We start from the raw sequence: 22,070 nt of genomic DNA on the forward strand, positions 1-22,070 counted from the left end.
TGCCCAAAGTCCCCAGGGGGGCCCCCACCCCCATTCCTGAGGGAGGTTCCCTGGGGGAAGAGCAGCAGCGCTGGTGGAAAGGGCTCCACAAAGACCCCCCCACCTTCCAACCGGGGCCGGTCACCCACCGGGAGCCGAGATTTGGTCTTCCGGGCGTTCAGACTCCAGCACAAACGCTTGCAGGGTGAAAGCTCCCATCCGGCTGACCGACTCAGCTCAGGTGGTGCACGTCCTGCCGGAGCCCCTCCAGCCTGCTTGAGGAAAACTTCGGGGGGGGACATCCCTGCAACCCAGACTTTTCCCAGAGGGGGTGGGGGGGTTCTCTGGTCTCAGTCTTGCATTCTTGGACGGGCATCAGGTGAGGGGGGCGGTCTGGCCAGGGTCTTCGGAGGGTCTCCTCACCGTTGGCTGGGCAGCAAAGGAGGCTTTGCAGAGCCCCCATTGGCTTGCTTGACCTCCTTCCTCCTCCGGAAGAGCCACGTTGGGGACTCCTAGCCCTTGGGCCGCCTCCTTGGGGTCATCCCCACCCCCATGTGGGAGGCCCTCAGACCGCTCCGTCCCCCACGGTCCTTCCAGCAACACACCTTTCGCTGGCCAGCTCAGCAGCTGGGCTAGCCCCCTGGGCCTTGGAGGTCCTTCCCTCCCTCAGAGTCACCCAGACCAGGCTAAGGGATGAGGCCCACTTGCCACCACCCACCTTCCTACCTTCCTTCCTTCCCTGGATTTTAGCACTGCCAAGGATGGGTGGTCTTCCTCGGGGAAGCAGGTGGGTTTCTCCAACAGGTGTGAGGATGACTGGCCACTAAGACCCCTGGATTGAAACACACAAACCCCAGCAGCCCCTCCCCCCCCTCTTGGGCCAGGATGCGTCTGATGGCAGCTGGCGCCTCCTTCGGTTTCTGCCATTTCCGCTGACGGCAGAGGGCCTTGTGCAGGGGGGGGACGGGGGGGGCTGAAAGAGGAGCAGCCCTAGACAGTCTCCAGGGAAGCCCCCAGGTGAGCCGTTCCCCAGGGGGTTTACCTGAGGTTCTTTGGTAGCCCCCAGCCCCCCCCCTTGACTGCCCCCTCCCCAGAGTTGAGGTGCAGTGGAGGAAGCAGAGCTGAACCCCAGATTCCTTGGGGGCCACAGAGGGAGGGAAGGAGGGGCGGGGCCTGGCAGTTGGGGGAGGGAAGAGGCAGGTCCCAGGCAACAGTCCACCTTGATACCTTCAGCTCAGGCGCCTTGTGCTGATGTCCCCCCCAACCCGCCCGGTTCCCTTCCAGCTTGCCATGTTCTGGGCCAGCCGGGCAGGGTCAGGCCAAGGAGGACTCGGGTGCCCCGGGGCCAAGCCTGGCTGCTGGGGGGGAGAGCACGCATGCCAGGCGAGGGGCTGGGTGGGGGGGCACAACGGCTGCCTTGTGGGACCCTGTCCGGGGCTGCGTCCCAGATGGCTGCTCCCCGCCCCGGAGACCCTCACCCCAGGCCCTGTCTCCTCTTGGCAGAGGCACGGGGTGCAGCCCAGGGGCGGAAAAGGTGCCAGCCTGCCACTGACGTCTTGTACTTTGTTTCTTGATTCCAAGCCTCGATGCGGAGGAGGAAAGGGGGTGAGTGCAAGTCCCCAACCTGGGGGTCCTCTGGGTTCAGGCGGCCCCTCCCACCCACCCACCCACCCTCTCCCCTCCCTCCCCCTCCAGTGGGGAAGGAGGAGCTTCTGCAACTGCGCCCGGAGGGGCCCTGCGGTGGAACGTGACTTTGGCACCCTGTCCAGGTGTTCCCCAGATGTTCCCAGCCATGCAGGAGACATCGAAGCTCCGCCCCCAACATCAGTGCAGTCGCTGGTGGCGCTTACAGGCTGGGCGTTGGTTCCTAGGGACCTTGACATGCATTTCTGGGTTAGGTAAAAATGGGGTCTCCATCCATGGGGTGGAGCCTTTCTCCAACTTGGTGACCCTAAGCCTGGGGGGACTTCAGTCCCCAGAATTCTGGGCGTTGAATTCCAAGTTGCCACGGTTGTGGAAAACGGCTGCTATGAAGCGTGTTTAGTTTTTCCGCAGCTCCTTAAAGGAGAGGAGGGATTTCCCAATCGCCATTGGTGCGAGTCACAAACGGACGCAAAAGGACTCTTAGGAAGGGTTTGGAAGCCAAGGCCGGCACGTAGAACCCCAAGGCGCCCTCTCACAGCTGGCTTCAGTGTGTCGTGGGGGAAATCAAACGCGTCCCGTGCTCTCCCGGTCTTTTACTTCCGTCTGACAAAGAGGGACAACTTGGTTATTTCACCCTGCTTCGTGGAGACGGCCTGGAGCAGGGGTCTCCAACTGTGGCCACTTTAAGGCTGGTGGACTTCAACTCCCAGAGTTCCTCAGCCAGCAAAGAAGATTGAAGTCCACAAGTCCTAGAGTGGCCACAGTTGGGGAGCCTGGGGATTCCTTCCGATCCCAGAGACTAAATCGTATGAAGAAGGACTCGGGGACCATTCATCCTTATACCATCCTGGATAAATGTCTGTCCAAAACCTACGAAGAACAGTTACAGGAGTTGGGTATGTCTAGTCTAACGAAGAGAAGGGCCCGGGGTGGCAAGATAGCCGCTACTTGAGGGGCTGCCACAGAGAGGAGGAAGGGGTCAACCTCTTCTCCAAAGCCCCCGAAGGGGCAGCAGATTGGAAACTCACCAAGGAGAGAAGGAACCTTGAACTGAGGAGGGATGAGAACAGTTAGTGGGACGGAAGTGGTGGGGACTCCATCACTGGAGGCTCTCAGAAAAAGATCGGAAACCGTTTGTCCAGGACTGAATAAGGACTCTTGCCTGGGACAGGAGGTTGGACTACAAGACCTCCAGGGTCCCTTCCAGCTGTTGGATTCTATGGTTTCCCCCCCCTCAATCACTAAAAGCAGCTTCCCATCACAGGATACCTGCTGATCAAAGGGGGTCTTTTCATGCCCACCTGGGCCTATCTGGGGGTTCACTGGATCACCCTCCCAACTCTCCGTCCTGCCTCGTCACAGGGAAGGAGCAGAGGGGACGAGGCAGCTCCTGTTACGGCCCAAAGCCAAGGCCCCGGGCGGGTGCTGCTGCCCAGGGAGAGGCCAGGCTAGATTGGGGGGTTGTACCTGTTCCTTCTGCCTTGCGTGGGGAGAGGTTGGGTGGAGAATGGGGTGCCAAGGCCCTGTTGGTTCAACCTGGTAGCTGCATGCTGACATGACATGGGGGGGTGTCAGGTTGAAGTTGGCCTAGATCGGGCAGCTGATGGGGAGATGGTTCTTGATGGACCATCTCTTGATGGTTCCTCCTCGGAAGCCCCTCGGCCACTCCTGAAGGGTGCCGGGACCAGAGGCCAAGGCCCCCTTCTTGCTGTGGGTCTCCAACCTTGGCCACTTTAAGCCTGGAGGACTTCAACTCCCAGAATTCCCCAGCCAGCAGCCAGCAAAGCTATACAAGCAAAGCTGGCTGGGGACTTCTGGGAGTTGAAGTCCTCCAGGCTTAAAGTGGCCAAGGTTGGAGACTCCTGACCTAAACTGAGAGCATCGGCCCTCTGACTTATTTCTGATCAGGGACACCACGATGGAACCACCATCCGATTCTGGTTGAAATGGGTTTCGGTTGTTTGCAGTTCAGCCTCTGGGAGCCTGACCTCGGTGGGGTGTGACTCGGCTCACCAAACTTAGCCCCGTGACATCTTCTACGTCGGGACGTGGCATGTCACAGGAAGCCAGCAATGGTGCTTTGTAAGCCCAGGGGGTGTCCTGGGAGCCCAGCCGGCGGGTTCAGCAGGCGTCCTCTGGCCAGAGAGACCTTTCTTCAGCTGCGTCCCCACTGAGTCTGCTTGGCCTCTTTCAACGTGAGGCACCTCAGCTGCCAGCCAGGGGATTCGGGGTTTGGGCGTCCAAAGCACGCGGGCCAAGAGAGGCCCCTCCCTGGCCTGGAAGAGCCCCCCAGCAGAGGCCTCGGAGCCGGAGAAAGGGAGAGGATGCCCGGGGGGAGCTGGAGACGCAGGCGATTGAGCAGGGCCACCTGTCCTGGCCTTTCCAGCAGGAGGTGGTGGGGTGGGCGGTGGGGACAAGAAGGACTCCCCGGGAGAGGCCTCAGCGGGAGCAGCCAGGAGGGAAAGAGGAGGCCGCAGAAATCCTGGCCCAGCTGACCCAACCTGGAGAGTAGGAAGAGGGTCTGGCAGCCAGGAGAGGCGGATGGATCCCGCAGGGCAGCCGGGCCGGCCAAAGACCCCTCCTGCGGCAGCCCTCCTGGAAGGAGAAGAAACCTTGGAGGCTGGGAGGTCCGGAAGAAATTCCCTGACAGGGAGAAGAATTCATCCAGTAGAACAGCTGGCCTCCAGAAATCGTGGGGGCTCCGACACGGGAGGCCTTTAAGAAGAGACTGGACTAGAATTTGTCTGAAGTGGTCTAGAGCAGCGGTTGCCAACCGGTGGGCCGTGAGAAAATGTTGGTGGGCCGCAGAGAAATCTCACCCCCAGATCACCCGCCCCCCCAAGCAATTAATCAGGCTGTGCAGAAACACAAGGCTGTGCAGCCTACATGGCCCACGGGAATCCTCCCCGCCCACTCAGTCCTTACCCGACAAATTTACCTGCTAAATTTCTATTTTTTCTTTTTCCGACCATCATCTGTTCTGCTGTGCCGGGAGATTTAGATGAGCTAGGAAGCAGGAAAAGGTTGGATTTCTTGCTTTCTAGCTAATCTTTAGCTCTTCAGCTCAGCACAGCCGAACCTCCCTTAGGACTGAAGGTTTGCTTGCAAGCAAATTCAGTGCAGGCTCACGGCAAGCAAATTTGAGAGACTGAGCTAGCCGATGGCAGATAGATAGATAGATCACTGAAGGATTCTGTGAGCAACTCAGTCTGCCTGCTTTGCCTGATTTTGGGTAAAAGTTGCTCTTTTTTAAAATAAAAAATTCAATATTTACATGCACGGTGTGTTGTGAGTTAAATTTGTGAGTTTGCTTGCAAGCAAATTTTATGTGACAGACTGAGCTAGCCGATGGCAGATAGATAGATCTCTGAATGAATCTGTGATTCCGTGAGCAACTCAATCTGCCTGCCAACTTTGCCTGATTTTGGATAAAAGTTGCTCTTTTATTAAAAAAAAATCAATATTTATATAAATATTTATAATATTTACATACAAGCCATGCCCAGCCAGTCACATGACCACCAAGCCACACCCACAAATTAGGCCATGCCTCCAGATCCCTGGGATCTAAAATGATGAGTGTGGTGGTCCCTGAGGTCCAAAAGGTTGGCGACTCCTGGTCTATAGGGCTTCCTGCCTGGGCAGGGGTTGGAGTAGAAGACTTCCAAGGTCCCTTCGAACTCTGCTATTCTGTATAATGCACCCCTCGTTCACCTGAGTAGTCCCACTCCGGACCTCTCCCCCAATGGCATTTTTCGGGGGGGGGAGGGGTGTAAGGAATATCCGCAAAGGGGCTACTGGGCCGGGCAAGGGTGAAATGCCCCTTTACTCGTATCGTCCCCCCCAAATCCTTCCCCAAACGCAGGACTGACTGGCCCTTGCAGTGGAAACCAATCTCAGGAAGAGCTTTGCAAGGAGGGAATGGGAAGCTGATAGATAATATATCCCCCCGTTCCCCGGAAGCCAGCCAATGCCCGGTGGGGGGGAGAGGAGAAAGGTGGTCAGGGTCCAAAGAGGTCCAGAGTCATCCCAGGAATGCTGGTTTGGGGAAAATTGAGGGTGGGAGACTCGGTTCTGGCAATGGAGGAGTCCTGCTCCCCCGCCCCACTGAAAGAGGGCAAAGGTTTGGGGCCCACCTGTTCCAGGGGTTGCCATTCTCCAGGCTGCCTTCTGCAAGGGTTTCGTCTGGGGAGCAGCTCCTGACTAGACCAGCACCGGACAAGATCACCCCCATTTTGGCCAGGCCAACTTCTGGGTGGGGGTCAGCTTGCTTAGTTGAGGGGTCTGCTCAGCTGAAGCCCTTGGGCAGGAAGGAGGTGATGACCACTTGGCTTTGGGTAACCGTCCGGCCTGAGAAGCGCCGGTCAGATTTCAGGCTGCGTCTTAACATCACAGACCGGAGCTTGTGCCAAACGCCCAACAGCCTCTCCGCAAGGGAAGGTGAAATCAGTATTTTAGCCAGAAAACCCGTGCTGAAATTCCTGCTAGAAGCAAAAAATGCTCCCAGGGAAAAGACCCCGAAGGAAGGAGGCTCCTGCAGCTCTTCAGCTCGCCAGGAGGAATCGGCCTTCGGGGACTCTCGCAAGTAGATTCTGCCCAACTGGCAAGGGCTTCTTGGACCTGGTCTCTTCACAGCTTGGAGCCAGGATGGTTTTCGCTGTGGCTTGTTTTAAACTCGTGAGTGCCTGGTTCAGAGATGGTGGCGGAGTGGGCGCTTCCGTGTGGGCTGAAAATCAGGCGCTGTTGGATCCAGGAAATGTCGCAAAGGTCACAGGTGGGCAGGTGGTCTCGTGCCCAGCCATGTCCAGAGATCGGGAGCCTTTCTTGGCCACCACAGCAAGGCGGATGACCGGAACCCAGAGCTCTGTGCCCATAAGATCCATCGTGGTCTCCAGTGTTGTTGGAGGTGCTAGAAACCAGAGCTCAGAGAAGAGCAAGCAGGATGATTGGGGGACTGGAGGCTAAAACAGAAGGAGTGATTGCTGGAATTGGGGATGAAAAGAAGGACCAGGGAAGACAGGAGAGCAGCCTTCCAGTATTTGAGGGGCTGCCCCAAAGAAGAAAGGGGGTCACCCTCTTCTCCAAAGCCCCGGAAGGCAGCAGGACAAGAAGCAACGGGTGGAAACTAACCCAGGAGAGAAGCAACCTGGAACCAACTTCCTGACAGTGAGAACAGTGAACCGCTGGAACAAGTTGCCTTCAAAAGTTGCGAATGCTCCAACACCGGAAGATTTTAAGACAAGGTTGGACAACCATTTGTCTGAAATGATTCCGGGTCTCCAGTTTGAGCAGAGGGTGGGATTCAAATTCTTGTACTGCCGGTTCTGTGGCCGTGGCTTGGTGGGCCTGGCCGGGGAAGGAGGCTGTGAAATCTCCAGTCAAGAGGGGGTGTTTGCTGGGTCTCCGAAGCCCTCAAAATTTCCCCTACCGGTTCCCCGGAACTGGTCAGGACCGGCTGGATCCCACCTCTGCCTCCGAGCTCCCTTCCAGCTCCGTTATTCGGTTAACTCCGTGAAGGCCTGAAACCTTGTCGCTCCTTCCGAAGCCGCCTCCGTCTTCAGGAGCCAACGGTGGGGATGCTGGTATTCTGGCTGAACTTCCTACGTTGAGAAGGTGGAGGGGTGGGAGGCGGTGGCCTCCTGGTGGCCTCCAGGTGGGGACTGGAGTCAGGATCCTGCAAACGCTGCTGGAGGACCTTCTCACGTGGTCTTTGGCCGGGGATGAGGGGCCCCAGCCTGGCTTTAGGGGGGCAGCTGAGTTGGGGGGGCTCTTTGGCTGGACTCTTGCCAGGAACCCAAGAGGCTGCGGTCCCCTAGGCCAGGGGTCCCCAACCACCGGGCCGTGAACCGGTACCGGTCCGTGGAACATTTCCTACCAGGCCGCCGGTTTGCTGGGCGTCGCCATCTTGTTCTGATGAGAAAGTGCTTCCAGGTGAGCTTTTCCAGTTGGAAAGCGGCGTTTGGGTCCTGAAGGAATCCTCACGCCTTAGTTTCATCGAAGGAGGGGCGGCTTTGAACGAAACTAAGGCGCAAGGGTTCTTTCAGCACCCAAGGCAAGGCGAGCCGAGCGACCGTCCCGAAGTGAAGCCCATCGACACAGGTACAAAGGAGGAGTTGAAGGTGGCGGGGAGAAGTGGCGGCTGGCTGGCCAATTGCTCGGCTCGTCTTGCCTTGTCATGCGTGCTGATGCCGGTACCGGGCCGCGGATGATTTTGTGATGCCGGTACCGGGCCGTGGCACAAAAAAGGTTGGGGACCACTGCCCTAGGCGATCGTGCCGTGGATGGAGTTTGTACAGCCCACACATCACCTCGTTAGGGAATGAAGCCCATTTTGTGTGCGCGGCCAAGGCAGGGAATCGTGAATCCCCCAACACCCTAAACACCTGAGCTGTGATGTTTTCAGCTGCTGGACCTGCCACTCCCTCCGTTCTGTGAAGAGAACTGGGCAGGGGGGGGGAGGGCAGCCCTCGGGAGGGAAGGGAAGGCAGGATCGCTGCCCAAGGGGGGGAGGGCTCATGTCAGCACGCTCACCCAGACGTGGCTCTCGCCCCGTTGCTCGTGGGCAGAAGTGGCCTGGAAAGGCCTCACTTGGCAGGGGGTTGCTGGTCAGGGAGGGAGCCTCTTTGATGATTTGGGGGTGCGGGATAAGGAAGGATGGGACAAGTCAGGAGAGCAGCTCCAAAGACTGGGAGAGGCGCAGCAAGTACCAAAAGGGTTTCCTCTTCAAAGAAAACTTCTCTTGGTTCTGTTAAAACGGGGGTGGAGAACAAGGGCCCCTTGTTTAGGACTGGTAGACTGCAACTCCCCTGCTGGCTCCAGAATCCTGGGAGGGGGTCCCCAAAGGCCCCCGTTCCCCACCCCTGTCTGAACCCCAAATCCGAGGAACGCGAAGGCGGCTGGCTGAGGTGAATCCTCTAAGCGCTTGACTCTGGGAAGGGGGAGAAGTGCCAGGACTCCGGGGCCCTTCGGATTTGGGGGCCAGCCAAGGAAGTGGGGGGGGGAGATGGACAGGGCTCAGCTCTCTGACCTTGGAAGGTCCCTCAGCCGCTGGGGAGGCCTGGGAGCCTCCTGCTCTCTGGGCCTTTGGGGGGAGGACGCTGAGGAGCTGGGAGGAGACGACCTCCTCCACAGGGCGGCAGGGGCACCAGGCTCTCCTGGGCCTCCCTCACAGGCACCCCCAGGACTCTGCAGGGCAGCCTAGGCCAGGGCTCTCCATCCGTGGGCCCTTCGTGGCCTGTGGACCTCAACTCCCAGCGTTCCTCAGCCAGCTTTGCTGGGAGTGGAAGCCCACAAGTCTTCAAGTGGCCGCGGATGGAGAGCCCTGGCCCAGAGCCTGTGGCAGGGCACGGTTGGCGAGGGCCGGGCTGGGCCGGGCCGGCTAACGGGGTGCGGTGTGTCTGACTCTGCAGAGAAGCTGGACGAGATCTTGGCCGCAGCGGAGCCCTCGCTGAGAGCAGACCTGGCGGAAGCGGATTCCCGGGCAGCCACCGTGAAGCAGAGACCGACCAGCCGGCGCATCACCCTGCAGAGATCAGTGTGAGAGGGCGGGGGGAGGGGCTGGGTTGGGCTGGGGGGCTGCACCCCGGGGTGAAGCAGAGGAAGGCCCGCTGAGTCCAGCTGGGCCCGAACCCGATTCCCCTGCAGCCACGTTGAGGACGGCCGGATGAGCTTGCGGGGGCAGCGCGATTGTGCCGGCCTTTTCAGGGGCGAAAGGGGGGGCCCGGTCAGGGGGGGACGGAGGCTGGCTGCCCTCTGGCCACAATGGCCTCCACCCCCGCCAGGGTGGAGCCCCAGCTGAGGCCAGCAATGCCTGCCCAGGCTGGAATACGGGCAGTCCTCGATTTATGACCGCTGTTGAGCCCAAGACATGTGTCGCTAAGTGAGGCATCCATTAAGTGAGTTCTGCAACCTTTTTCCGACCTTTCTTGCCACTGTTGTTAAGTGAATCACCGCAGCTGGTGCAAGTTAGCAACCCAGTTCTTAAGTGAACCTGACTTCCTCATTGGCTGGGCTGGTCCGAAGCTCGCAAATGGGATCACGTGGCCCTCGGGGGTGCTGTCATAAGTCCAGGCCGGTTGCCAAGCCTCTGAATTGTGACCACGTGGCCATGGGGATGATGCAACGGTCGTAAGGGTGAAAAACTTATTCGTAAGCCACTCTTACTTCCAGCGGCCACTAAATGAACTGTTGTAAGTCGAGGACTGCCTGTGGGTGGGGCTGGGGTCTCCCTTGCGGCCCTGCCCTGTCCCCCCACCGGCCAGGGTGGGCAGGAGGGGAGGGGCCGTGGCCTCTGGCCTGGCACTGACTGGTTCTCCCTTCCTTTCCAGTCCCTCTTTGAGCGCCAGGGGATGGCGGCCCAGGCGGGGCCAGAGAAGCCCCACGTCTCCCTCCGCAGAGGCCTCCCGCGGACCAAGTCTGTAGGTAGGTGGGGTCCTCTCTGGCTTTCCCTGAGCTCCGGGCAGCCGGCCCCGTCTGCACCCCCAGCCGCAAAGCCCCAGTTCAGCCGCCCAGGGAGGCAGGAAGGCGGCTCCGGTGGCCACCCGAATTAGGATTCACAGCCTTTAAAAGGGGGAGGGGGTTTCCCCTCGCGTGGCTGCCCAGGCTCCTCCTCCTCTAAATGCCCCCGCCCCTTCCTCTAGGGCAGGGCCCTCCAAGCTGGTGCGACTCCCAGAATACCTGGGAGCGAAGTCCACCAGTCTTCAAGGGGCCCAGTTTGGAGACCCCCTGCCTCAGAGGAAGGCCTGGGGGGCTTCTGAGAGGCTGGCTTTGGTTGCCTGAAGGGGCCCCTGACTTGGTCTCCCCTGGAGGAGCCAGGCCCTTCTCGGTTTGCCTGCTTCTGAAGCAGCAAGGACAGCCCATGGTGGGGTTCGCCTGGGGCAGCGGGGGCCGGCTGGCCGGCCGGTTGCTCCTGGAGCTGGCTCTCTTGGGTAAGCATCGCCTGGTGGTGCCACACGCGTGAGATGCTTGTCCCCGGGAGATGGGCCGGGGTTGCAGGCGCTGCTGGGAACCCCCCTGACGAAGCCATCTTCCCGGGGAACTCCGGCAAGGGTTTCCTGGCGAGAGAGCCCTGACTGGCCTCCCTCCCATCTCCCTCGGTTCTTCTTAAAAACAAATCGGGGTCTGAATATCGGGCCTGGGAACACATTCAAAGCACCCCGTGGCTCTCAGCCAGATCCCCAGGACTTCTTCCACACCTGCCTGGGCGGCTGCTGTTCACTGAGCTGATTGGAGAGCGAGCAGGGCTGCTCCAACAACGCAAGACACAAAATTTACGGAAGGAAATTTTCCCCTTCCTCAGAGGTGGCATATTCAGCCGGTTCTGACCAGTTCTAGAGAACCGGTAGCAGAAATGTTGAGTAGTTTGGAGCAGGGGGCCCCAACCACTGGACCGCGGACCGGTACCAGTCCGTGGAACATTTTCTACCGGGCCACTGGTTTGCTGGGTGCTGCCATCTTGTTTGACAAGAAAGTGCTTCCAGGTGAGCTTTTCCGGTTGGAAAGCGGCATTTGGGTCCTGAAGGAATCCTTGCGCCTTAGTTTCCTCGAAGGGGGGGCAGCTTCGAACAAAACTCAGGCGCGAGGATTCTTTCAGCACCCAAGGCAAGGTGAGCCGAGCGACCGTCCCGAAGCCGTCCCGAAGCGAAGCCCATCGACAAAGGTACAAAGGAGGAGGTTGAAGGTGGCGGGGAGAAGTGGGGGATGGCTGGCTGGCCAGTCGCTCGTCTCGTCTTGCCTTGTCATGCGTGCTGATGCTGGTACCGGGCCGCGGATCATTTTATGATGCCAGTACCGGGCCGTGGCACAAAAAAGGTTGGGGGCCACTGGTTTGGAGAACCAGCAAATCCCACCTCCGACTGGCCCATCTCTTCTCTGCCTCCCATCGAGTCCCAGCTGATCAGCTGGGTGTCCTTTGGTTGCCCTGCCCAGGAAAACGGAGCTGGAAAGCAGGTGAGTGGGGTGGGGAGGGAATGGGATCTCGCGGTAACCTGGGGGAGAATGACTGCAAAATCCCATTCCCTCCCACCCCCCACTCCCCTGCTTTCCAGCTCCGTTCTCCTGTGGGAAGGGAAGGGAGATTTTACAGTATCCTTCCCCGGCCACGCCCACCAAGCCACGCCCACAAAACTGGTGGCAAAAATATGGAACCCCACCAGTGCCGTTCATGCTTTGCCCAGCAGGGCATCCTCAGAACGCCTGTAGGAGGGGCGGGGTGGGCGGGAACCCCAGTGTTTCCAGCAAAGCAAGGGGGAAAATTCCTGCTGGAGCTGAAAATAATAATTCAGGGCTCCGGAACGAGGCGCCCACCTTGTCAGATTTTCATTTAAGAAAAAGGGGGAGGGGGATATTGCAACAGGTGGAGATGGGGAAGTGGCCCTCCCCTCCCTGGCCGTGGGAGAATTCCAGCTGGACGCAGCGCTTAAGAGGAAACGGGGGGGGGGGCAGGCAGAGCCGTGGAGTGCCTGGTGACACCTCAAGGGGTGGCTGCTGCTCCTCCGCCATCTGCCAGCACACCTGGAGCGGTGTTGCAGGGTGCCTTCCCCCCCCACCCCCCAGGAGAGATGCCAGTCTCCCCGCCTGTGGGAAAATATTCTGGGCACAGCAGCCGCTGACAAGCAGCAGTGATTCACAGCCCAGAAGCTTCTGGGCGGGTTTTTTCCCCTCGGTATGATGTGGAAACGGGGCCAAGCAAGGATGCAGAGATGTATCTCTGGTTGCATTGGTCCAGGTGAGGCCAGGATTCGACCCTCCAAGGCAGGGGAACGCCAACCTTGGCCCTTTTAAGGCTTGTGGACTTCATCTCCCAAAATTCCTCAGCCAGATTTGCTCGGGAGTTGAAGTCCACAACTCTTAAAAGTGGCCACGGTTGGCGTCCCCTGCCTCACAGCGCTCTCTGGGCAGTTTGCAGCGTTGGCATTATTTACATCTTGCCCTCCTACACCACAGTCTGGAGGAATTCTGGGAGTTGAAGTCCACAAGTCTTAAAGTTGCCACAGTTGGAGTCCCCCTGCTCCAAGGTGTGATGACCCAGGGTGGGATACAAAACACACACAGTCACAGAAAACAGGTGAAGCCCCTTTTATTTCTTCAGTTTGCTTCAAAACTCCAAATAACTTTGACGGAAGACACACAAAAAACTCCCACACAGTTACATGAAGAAGGAAAAAATCAACACAACGCAGGCAAGACAAGGGCTGGAGGATGTCCACAGATAACACACCCTGGGAAGGACGCCAAACTCAGAGAGGATCTATAAATTAGAGATATTTCCACACTTCGTTTCCAGCGTTCGCCAGTACGCAGGTCCAAACTCTTGTGCAGTTGTCACACCTGCATCCCATGAAGAGGATCAAGGCCCTCTCCTCCTGAGTAGACCACGCCTCTCCCTTATCCTCTCTTCCCTGCTTGCCCTAGGATGGAGAGGGGATGGGCCTGGGTCTTCCTCTGCCCTTCCCCAGCCTCCTCCACAACCTCCAGAGCCACACCTCCACTCCCTGTCGGCCGTTCCTCCTCTCCCTCAGCCCCCACCAGGAGCATGACACAAGGGATGCCAAGGGAAGAAGGTGTGGGGAGAAGGAAGCGGGGGCAGTCAAGGGGGTCCTTATTGTCTCAAGCAGTGTCATGCTGCCCCTGGTGGAGACTGACTCTGAGGAAGAGGAGGAACAGCCGACAGGGAGTGGAAGTGTGGCTCCGGAGGTGGTGGAGGAGGCTGGGGAAGGGCAGAGGCCGGCTGGGCAGTCAGAGGAAGACCCAGGCCCATCCCCTCTCCATCCTAGGGCACGCAGGGAGGAGAGGATAAGGGAAAAACATGAATGGCGTGGTCTACGGGGGAGGAAAGGGCCTTGATCCCCTTCATGGGCTGCAGGTGTGAGATCTGCATAAGAGTTTGGACTTGCGTGCTAACAGACGCTGGAGACAAATTAGTGTTTCATTCCTAAAGGAGGTTTATCTTGGTTGGCGTTCTTCCAACGGACTGTCCCTGGTTATCTTCTTGAAGTTTGTAATTATTTATCCTGGTCTGTTGTGGAACTTTATTCAGTGAGGTTTATTTTGGGTTTTTGCTTCATTATCGGCTCTTTGAATTTAAACTGTGTTTCTTTCGTTTGGAATGTTATTTTGAAACTAGTTGAATCTTCAACGGTGAACAATTAAACAGTGAAGCCAAGTTGAAGGCATTAAAGGACCTTTATATTTATGTTTTGGTTTTTGTTATAGCTTTGATAACGCTCCGGGTCATCACACAGGAATGCAGCACTGGTTGTGTTGCAGTTTGATCCTTGGGCCCAAGGACTGTGCTTGCCATAATGCAGGCGCCTCCAAACTTTGCAACTTTTGAGGTGTGGGAACTTCAACTCCCAGAATTCCTCAGCCGACGTGGCTGGCGAATTCTGGGAGTTGGTCCTGAAGTCTTAAAGTGGCCAAGTTTGCAGAGCCCCGGTGTAAAAGGAGTGCATTGCCTGTGCCCAGTTGCACCTGAGCACAGGACGCTGGCAGTGGCACCTCCTCTGCCCCATAGGACCCTGTCTGGCTGTGGGCGTTGGCAGCACTGGCTGCCCTGTAGATTCACCCACCTGGGTGGGCTGCTATTGCTCTGCTTCTTCCCCCCGAAGGCCCCTTCCCCTTCCCAGAACCCTCCCAAGTCTAGGAGGGTCTCCGTCTGTGTCTATAATTGTCCGTTTTCCTCTGTTTTTCCTTCTGCTCTGCTCTTGTTTTGATGTCCTGGTCGTTCGGTTGGGAGCCAGAGTTGAGAGGCAGGATATCCCACTTCATCCCCAAACCCTTAAGGGGCAGAATCCAACCCTTTCCTGCAGCCCCCTCCCCAGGACCCCCCCCATGTCCTCATGCCTGGTGGCTGCATACAGAGACCCCTCCTTTCAGTGGACACATCGGGGGCTTCGTTACAGGGTTTTTGACAGACAATCCCTCATTTAGTGAGGGATCCCCATTCAAAGTTACAGTGGCATTGAAAAAAGTGATTTATGGCCGTTTTTCACACTTCTGGCCATTGCAGCATCCCCATCAAAAGTCAGGCACTTGCAACTGGTTCATATTTATGATGGTCGCCGTTTCCCGGGGTCACGTGATCCCCATTTGCTACTGTCTGAGAAGCTAGGTTTAAAGCCGTGAGACTGACTTAACACCTGCAGTGATTCCCTTAACAACTGTGGCAGAAAAGGGTTATAAAAGGGGGCAAAACTCACTTAGCGACTGTCTCACTCAGCCACAGAAACTTTGGGCTCCCTTGCGGTCATAATTCTTCAGCCTGCGAGAGGAAGGAGTGTGTCATCGCAGCAAGGCTCCTGTGTATAAGTGGCATATGCGCGTTATCATTTGTGCCATGACCTCCATGCGCAGCTGGCAGGCAGGGCAGTGGGAGGGGGGTCCCCAGCCTCTGAGGCCACTGGCCAATCTGAATGCATGCGCTGCAGAGGCTGTGGCCACACTCCTCACCCTAGACATGCCCAGCCCACCACAGCCCAGAAGGCGCAGGGCAGCAACGGTACACTGGGTGTCCTCCACGGGGCCTTTGCGCATTACACTGCCCTGGGCAAGAGGACGCAGCTGGCTTGGTCCTGCTTAGCAACATCCTTCTCTGGATGCCAGACTCCAGAGGAATCCGAATCCCTGCTCAGGGTGCAAAGGGCTCCTTGCAAGAGAAAAGGATTCCCCCTTTATTGGCCTTCCCCGACTTCCAAGGCACGTCGCCCGGCCTGCTCTGCACCGTCCCGCTCCGCAGTCCTGGGCACTGGCCTGCAGCTGCAGGCCTCCCTCCCGGGCCGGTTCCTGACTCAAGAATGCCAACCTCTAAAGGAGAATATTTGTGGCTCGGGGTTGAAATGGGGGCGGGGGGGCGGTCCTTAGTGTGTCTCTGAGCCTGGGTTGCTTTCTTGCAGGCGTTTTATGACCCAAGCTAGGTAACGTCACCAGGGCTAGAAGGGAGTGTGGTTTGCTCTCGGTATACTAGTGGCTTACCCTGCCACTCTTTTTTGGGGGGGGGGTTCTCGTTGGTTCTTTGATTAGGCTGCTTGCTCCCCTCTAGCACTGATGAAGTTACCTCGCTTGGTCATGAAACGTCTGCAAGAAAACGAGGGCACCCAGGACCCCTCCATTCCAACCGCCTATGGTGAAGCTGCCAGCGGGCACCCCAAGCTTTGCCTCGGTTGCAGGCTTTGTGGTCTGTCTGACTGGCAGTCGGAGGGGGAGAAGCCTCTTTTGACCTCCCGAAGGAGCGGCAACTTTTCCTCTCTTGCTGTTGTTTTAGGCGAAGATGAAAAATTTGCGGCTTCCCTAATGGATGGAAAATTTCCCCGGAGTACATCGATGCAAGACACTGTCCGAGAGGGCCACGGCATCCCGCCCCCACCACAAACCGCCCCTCCCCCTCCCCCCTCCCCCTACTACTTTGACACGGGCCCGCCCCCCACCTTCTCCCCGCCCCCGCCCCCAGGGAGGGTCTACGACACGGTCCGCTCCAGCTTCAAGCCGGGCTTGGAGGCCAAGCTGCATGGGCTGCCCCCGGTGATCAGCGCGGCCGAGATGTATGACCAGGCCAGGGCCGGCATCCCCTACCCGGAGCGGCAGAAGCGGGCCCGCTCCATGATCATCCTGCAAGACTCCTCCCACATCCCCGTGGAGCCCACCGACTTCCCCCGGCCAGGCCCCTCGGCCACCCCGCCGGAGAAGCTGAAGCGGAAGGGACGCGGGGCAGACAACCCCTACGCCAACATGGGCCAGTTCAACGTCAGCCTCTTTGCCCCCACCAAGCCCCAGCGCAAGAAGAGCCCCCTGGTCAAGCAGCTGCAGGTGGAGGACGCGCAGGAGCGGGCGGCGCTCTCCGTGGCAGGGGGCTTCGCCCGGGAGCCCTCCCCCACCCGGCGGGGCCACCGCCTGAGCGGGATGGAGTTCCCCTCCCAGCAAGTGGACACCGCCAGCCTGCCCTTTGCCACGGCGGCCCCAGGGGCCATGAAGGAGCGCGACCGGCGCCTTGACGAGAAGCGGAAATCCACTGTCTTCCTTTCCGTGGGGGCCATCGAGGGGAGCCCCCCCACCATAGACATGCCATCGCTGCAGCAATCCCGGTCCATCGACGAGCGTCTGCTGGGGAGCCGGGACGTCCTCCTGCCTTCCCCCGTCTCCGCTCTAAAGCCATTCCTCAGCAGCTCCTCCTCGACGTTCATACACCCCCTGACGGGGAAGCCCCTCGACCCCAACTCCCCCCTGGCGCTGGCGCTGGCCGCGAGAGAGAGAGCCCTCTCCACCCAGGTCTCCTCCAGAGTGGCCACCCCCATCCACAGCCCCGACTCTGACCGGGCTGCCCCCTTGTTCGTGGACATCCAAACCAAAGACCAGGAGAGGGGTGAGCTGGAAGGCCGGGGGTCTCCTGCCAATTCCCCGGGATCCAAGGTGGCCACCCCCAGCTCTCTGACCCCTACCCAGAGCCTCTGGGGGATGCCCGGAAGCGCCAGGAAAGAGGGCGAGGCCCGAACCGAGACCCCGGTGAAGGAGGTGGAGGAGAAGAAGGTGGAGGAGAAGAAGGCCATGATCCTCAGCATCCTGGACACCTCGCAGCAGAAGACGGCCGGCCTCATCATGGTGCACGCGACAAGCAACGGCCAAGACCTCGGCTTCGACGTGAAGGAGGAGAAGAGCCCCGTGCCAGAGGGGGGCCCAGAGCCGGGGGAAGTCTCCATGGCGGAGGCCCAGCCCAGCCCGGTGGGGAAGGTGCCCGTCAGCCCAGCCTTGGGCAAGACTCTCGGACAAGGGAGTTCGGAGGAGGAAGTGGAGACGTACACGGTCACTCTGCCGCCCGCTCAGCTGTCCTCCAGCGATGAGGAGACCCGGGAGGAGCTGGCGAAGATCGGCCTGGTGCCGCCGCCCGACGAGTTTGCAAACGGGGTCTTGGTCACCACCGCTGGCACCCCTATCAGCCAACTGGCTGCTCCAGCCATCGCCCCGCCATCCGTGCCAGCGGCAGCAGCCCTCCCTTCTACCACTGGTGGAACACCCTCAGGGAAGCCCTCTGATGCCCCCACCGCCCCCGAGTCTGCTGCGGACTCGGGCGTGGAAGAGGTGGACACCAGGAGTTCAAGTGACCATCACCTGGAGACCACAAGCACCATCTCCACCGTCTCCAGCATGTCCACGCTGTCCTCCGAGAGCGGGGAGCCCACCGACACCTACACCTCCTTTGCGGATGGGCACACTTTTGTACTCGAGAAGCCGCCAGTGCCTCCAAAGCCGAAACTCAAGTCCCAGACCAGCAAGGGGCCGGTAACCTTCAGGGACCCTCTTTTGAAGCAGTCCTCGGACAGCGAGCTCATCTCCCAGCAACACGCGGCCATCCTGGCTTCCGCCAGCGTCGGCCGGCCACGCTACCTCTTTCAGCGAAGGTCCAAGCTGTGGGGGGACCCCCTGGACAGCAGGCCCATCCAGGGGCCGGAAGATGACAAACCAACTGTGATCAGCGAGCTGAGTTCCCGGCTGCAGCAGCTGAACAAGGACACCCGCTCCCTGGGGGAGGAACCCGCCGGTGGCGTCTTCGACCCTGGAAAGAAGCCTCCCGTGGTGGCAGCACGGTAAGAGACCCCCGCCCAGCCAGACCGAGAGGGGGGGGCTGCAGGGGGCCTCCCTACTTCCCCAGCGTCCGTCCTCCCGGGCCAGGAGGGCCCTGGTTCAGCGAACCCTGTGCTGGTGGCCTTCCGGGGGGGGGAGATGCCAGAATGACGCTTTAGGATTGGTCCCCATGTAGATTCAGCCGGGGGAGATTTGGGGAGAACGCTAAGGCCCCTCCCGCTTGTCCCTTTCCTCTTTCTCCTCCTCCTCCTCCTCACTCGGCCAGTTCTGCGGTTCCAGGTTGGCTTTCGAGTTTTGCTCTTTGGGCCCCGAGGGCCCTACAGCAGGCAGAGGCTTCATCCTTTCACACACACACACACACACACACACACACACACACACACCCCTGGGCCTCCCCTTCCCGCCATGCCCCATGGAAGTCGAGCAACGTCAGGACTGGGTCACCGTCGGAAGAGCGAAACCAGCCTTCCCTCCTCCTCCTCCCTCCCGGCTCTGAGCGGCCCGGCCCGTCTCACACAGCGGATGCGGGTGGCCTGGGCCTCCTTTTGCGACGGGGCTGCCCTGCCTCCGAGGCCTAAAAAGGGGCCTTGGTTTCCTAGATACGGGCAGTCCTCAACTTACGACAGTTTGTTTGTGACCTTTCAAGGTTACGACGACTCTGGGGGAAAGGGGGCTCAGGACCCTTTTTCACAGACCAGGAGTTCGGCCACATCCCCGTTATCCAAGTTCAGACCTTTGGCCGTTGACTCTTACAACGGCTGCAGTGCCCTGGGGTCCCCTTTTTTCAACCTGACAAGCCAAGCCACTGGGGAAGCTGGATTCGTTTAACAACGGGGTTACTGTCTTACCAGCTGCACTGATTCACATTACAACGGTGGCAAGAAAGGTCGCAAAATGGGGCAACAAAACTCACTTAACAGAAGGGTCGGGCTCCCCTGTGGTCGTAAGTCGAGGACTACCCGTATTTAGCAACGTGGAGATGGGTGCAGGTCAGTGCCAAGGGAGACCCCGCGTGAGCCAAAGGCCTCAACCGGCCTCGGGTTCAGGACCCCAATGTGTCGCTGCTCAGGCCTGGGGTTCGCCCCTTCTGCACCTGCCCGATTGGCACCCATCCTGGAGGGGCCTTGCGGGTCAAAGGGGGGGAGGGAGGACCCCCCCCCCATTCATGAACCCCTGAAGAGGAAAAGCGGGCCAGGCAAGAAAGCAGCGGGAAGGAGGGTTGGGCTCCCCAGGGAGAAGTGGAATCCCAGTGTAACAAACTTGGAAGGGACCTCAGAGGTCTTCTAGTCCAACCCCCTGATCACGCTGGCTGGGGAATTCTGGGAGTTGAAGTCCACAAGTCCTACAGGGTTGGACGCCCTGGCCCTGCATCCTTCTGGGTCTCCTGGGTCCTTTTCAAAGCCTCCAGTGACGGAGCATCTGCGGCTTCGGATCAAGCGGATCACGCACAGACCTCTTCTGCCATTATTATTACACGGCCCCCAGATCTCTTTTCTGAGTGGATCCGGTGGAGGATCCGGTGAGTGACCGGAGAATCCGGTGGAGCACTCGCTCAGATAGGAGGAGGCTATTTTATGTCCTTCCTTCAGTCCGTATCATTTTGGGCAGAGGTTGCCTTCGATTTGCCAAGCCCCCCCTGGGCCTTGTATGAAACCTCAGTGGGATTCCTCCTCGCCCTCCCCCAGCAAACGGATCCCGCCTTCCCTCCCCTCCTTTGGCCAAAGCCGATCAGCCGAGATCCCACCGCTTTTCTTCGTTTAGTGAGCAGCAGGTTTCTGGACTGAGTGCTTCATCAGGCGAGGCAAATTCGTGCCGAGATCTCCTCCTAAGGAGGCCTTTCCAGGTGGAGCCCCTCGCCAAGCCCCCCCCCCCCAAGCGCAGCCATCCCTCTTGAGGGCCCAGAATCCGGGGGAGGGGAGGAGCCGGGGAGCCCCCTCCGAGGGGCCAGAGCAGGAAATCCCCGACCTCAGCAGGGAAATGGAGGGTGGCCTCTCCTCTGCCGCCGTCTCCTGCGTGGGGAGGTCTGGCCCCCTTCCCTCAACCTTGGGGACTTCTAGGAGGAGACCCTTCCCGTTTTCCCCAGAACTGAAGGATTACCACGCTTGGGTGGGAAAACCCCCCCCAGTTCCACTTGAGACCCCCGCGGCACTGCGTAGAAGAGGGGTGGGCAGCTGCAGCCCCTTCACGACCCACAGACTTCAACTCCCCAAATTCCTGAGCCGGCACGGTCGACTGAGTGAGGCTGGGAGTCGCAGGCCACAAGCCTTACAAGCTGCCAAGGTGGGGCGTCCCAGAGCTTCACCTGAGTTCAAGTCCGGGTGTCCGTTCCCCCCGCCCCCGTTTACCTAGAAGTGTACTGTAACCTGTCCCCTGTCTCTAGTGGGAGGGGTTGGGGGGGGAAGAGGAGAGGAGGGAGAGGAGGAGGAAGGAGGACAGAAGAGGAAGGGGATGTGACTGATGGACTTTGTGTTTCCAAAACCCACCATTGCTTTGTATTCTTACAGATCTGACAAAGACCCCGAAGAGAATTAAACCATTTTAAGCCTTTTAGCCACTAGGGTAAACCTTCCTCTTTCTCTGTGTCCTGGCTAAATAATCCTCAGCTGAAACTTGTAGTATCCTGCTCGGAGCTTCCAACTAAGGCAATTAACACCTTACCAATTTCCTTGTAGGCTTTGTTGCCACCGCCCCACCCACCCCACCCCCACCCCCACCCCAATGGGGTCTGGCGATCCCAAAGGTGGGCGAATGGAGGGCAAAGGCATCTCTTAAGGCGGCGGCTTCTCTCCCTGTTGGATGCCAGCCTGGAGGAGGGACTTCCGGGAAATGTGCTTCGGCCACAGGGGTCTGAAGGAGACACGGCAGCACTAAGTTCCTGCGCTCTATTTGGTTGCGTCAGTTGGTCTAGTGCAGCAGTCTCCAAACGTGGCCCCTTTAAGACTGGTGGGCTTCAACTCCCAGTATGCCCCAGCCAGCACAGAATTCTGGGAGTTGAAGTCCGCGAGTCTTAAAGGGGCCACGTTTGGAGAAACCTTGCTGGCTGAGAGCATATTCGCCCTGCGTGTTAAATTTAAAGACATTAAATTATCCAGAGGCCTGATTTCCGTGCCAGACCGATAATTCTTCTGCAAGGTCACTGCACAACCATTAACCATAACACACACACACACACACACACACACACACACACACAAGAACCCTCTCTAGGAAGCTCCAAGAATGAAAGAGTGGGATGAGCGGAGGGGAGAAGCGCTTCTCTCCCGTGCCGCAGGGCCCACGGGGTTCACGGGAACCTAGAAGGGAACTCAAGAGATCATCTTGCCCAATGCTCTGCCTGGGCATAAACTCCATGGCTAGGTGGGCTCCCGGGGAGACCTGGTGGCAGCTCCTCGTTTCCAAATGAAGATCTCATTGATGGCCACTGCAGTGAGAGGGGTTTGAGGTTGAGCTGCTTGTGACTTGGATAAAACGGGGGTCTTTCCGGACCCATTTACAAAAGGCACAGAGCCCCCGTGTGGTTCATTGGGACAATCTGGGGAAGAGTCCCACTGAAGCACACATTTGGGGGCGGGGGGGAGTTACCTTGTCTCCCTGGCCTTCTCCAGCCTCTGTGGGCCTCTGTGGGTTGGGACTCCCCCCTCCCCCGCATTCCTGGCAGGCCGGGCCAAAGAAGACTGAACTCCACAGCTGATGGGTTGACGGGGGAGGCAGGGACCCTCTCTGGACGGGGCCCCTTCATCAAGGCCGACGGGGCCAGTGCTGCCCTCCTCCTCCCTGGCCTGGAGTTTCCCTCTCCGTGACTTCCACGCCGCGGATGCCCCTGGAAGGGCCCAGGAACGCGTCTCAAATCCCCAGACGAGGAGCCCTGGTGGCAC

General features: G+C 59.0%; 1 protein-coding gene across 1 annotated transcript in view; it reads left to right on the plus strand.

Annotated features, from left to right (window-relative positions):
- Positions 1 to 22,070, plus strand: part of SHANK3 (SH3 and multiple ankyrin repeat domains 3) — a 214,249-nt gene that overhangs the window by 180,706 nt on the left and 11,473 nt on the right. The window contains exons 19-22 of the mRNA XM_087935444.1: positions 1,561 to 1,584; positions 9,033 to 9,157; positions 9,951 to 10,044; positions 15,884 to 18,197. Coding sequence (XP_087791570.1) covers positions 1,561 to 1,584; positions 9,033 to 9,157; positions 9,951 to 10,044; positions 15,884 to 18,197 — 2,557 coding nt within the window. The remainder of the gene's footprint in view (positions 1 to 1,560; positions 1,585 to 9,032; positions 9,158 to 9,950; positions 10,045 to 15,883; positions 18,198 to 22,070) is intronic.

This window comes from Pseudonaja textilis, chromosome 5 (genome assembly GCF_049901715.1).
Source record: "Pseudonaja textilis isolate UNSWEBS1 chromosome 5, rPseTex1.2, whole genome shotgun sequence".
Classification (NCBI taxonomy): domain Eukaryota; kingdom Metazoa; phylum Chordata; class Lepidosauria; order Squamata; family Elapidae; genus Pseudonaja; species Pseudonaja textilis.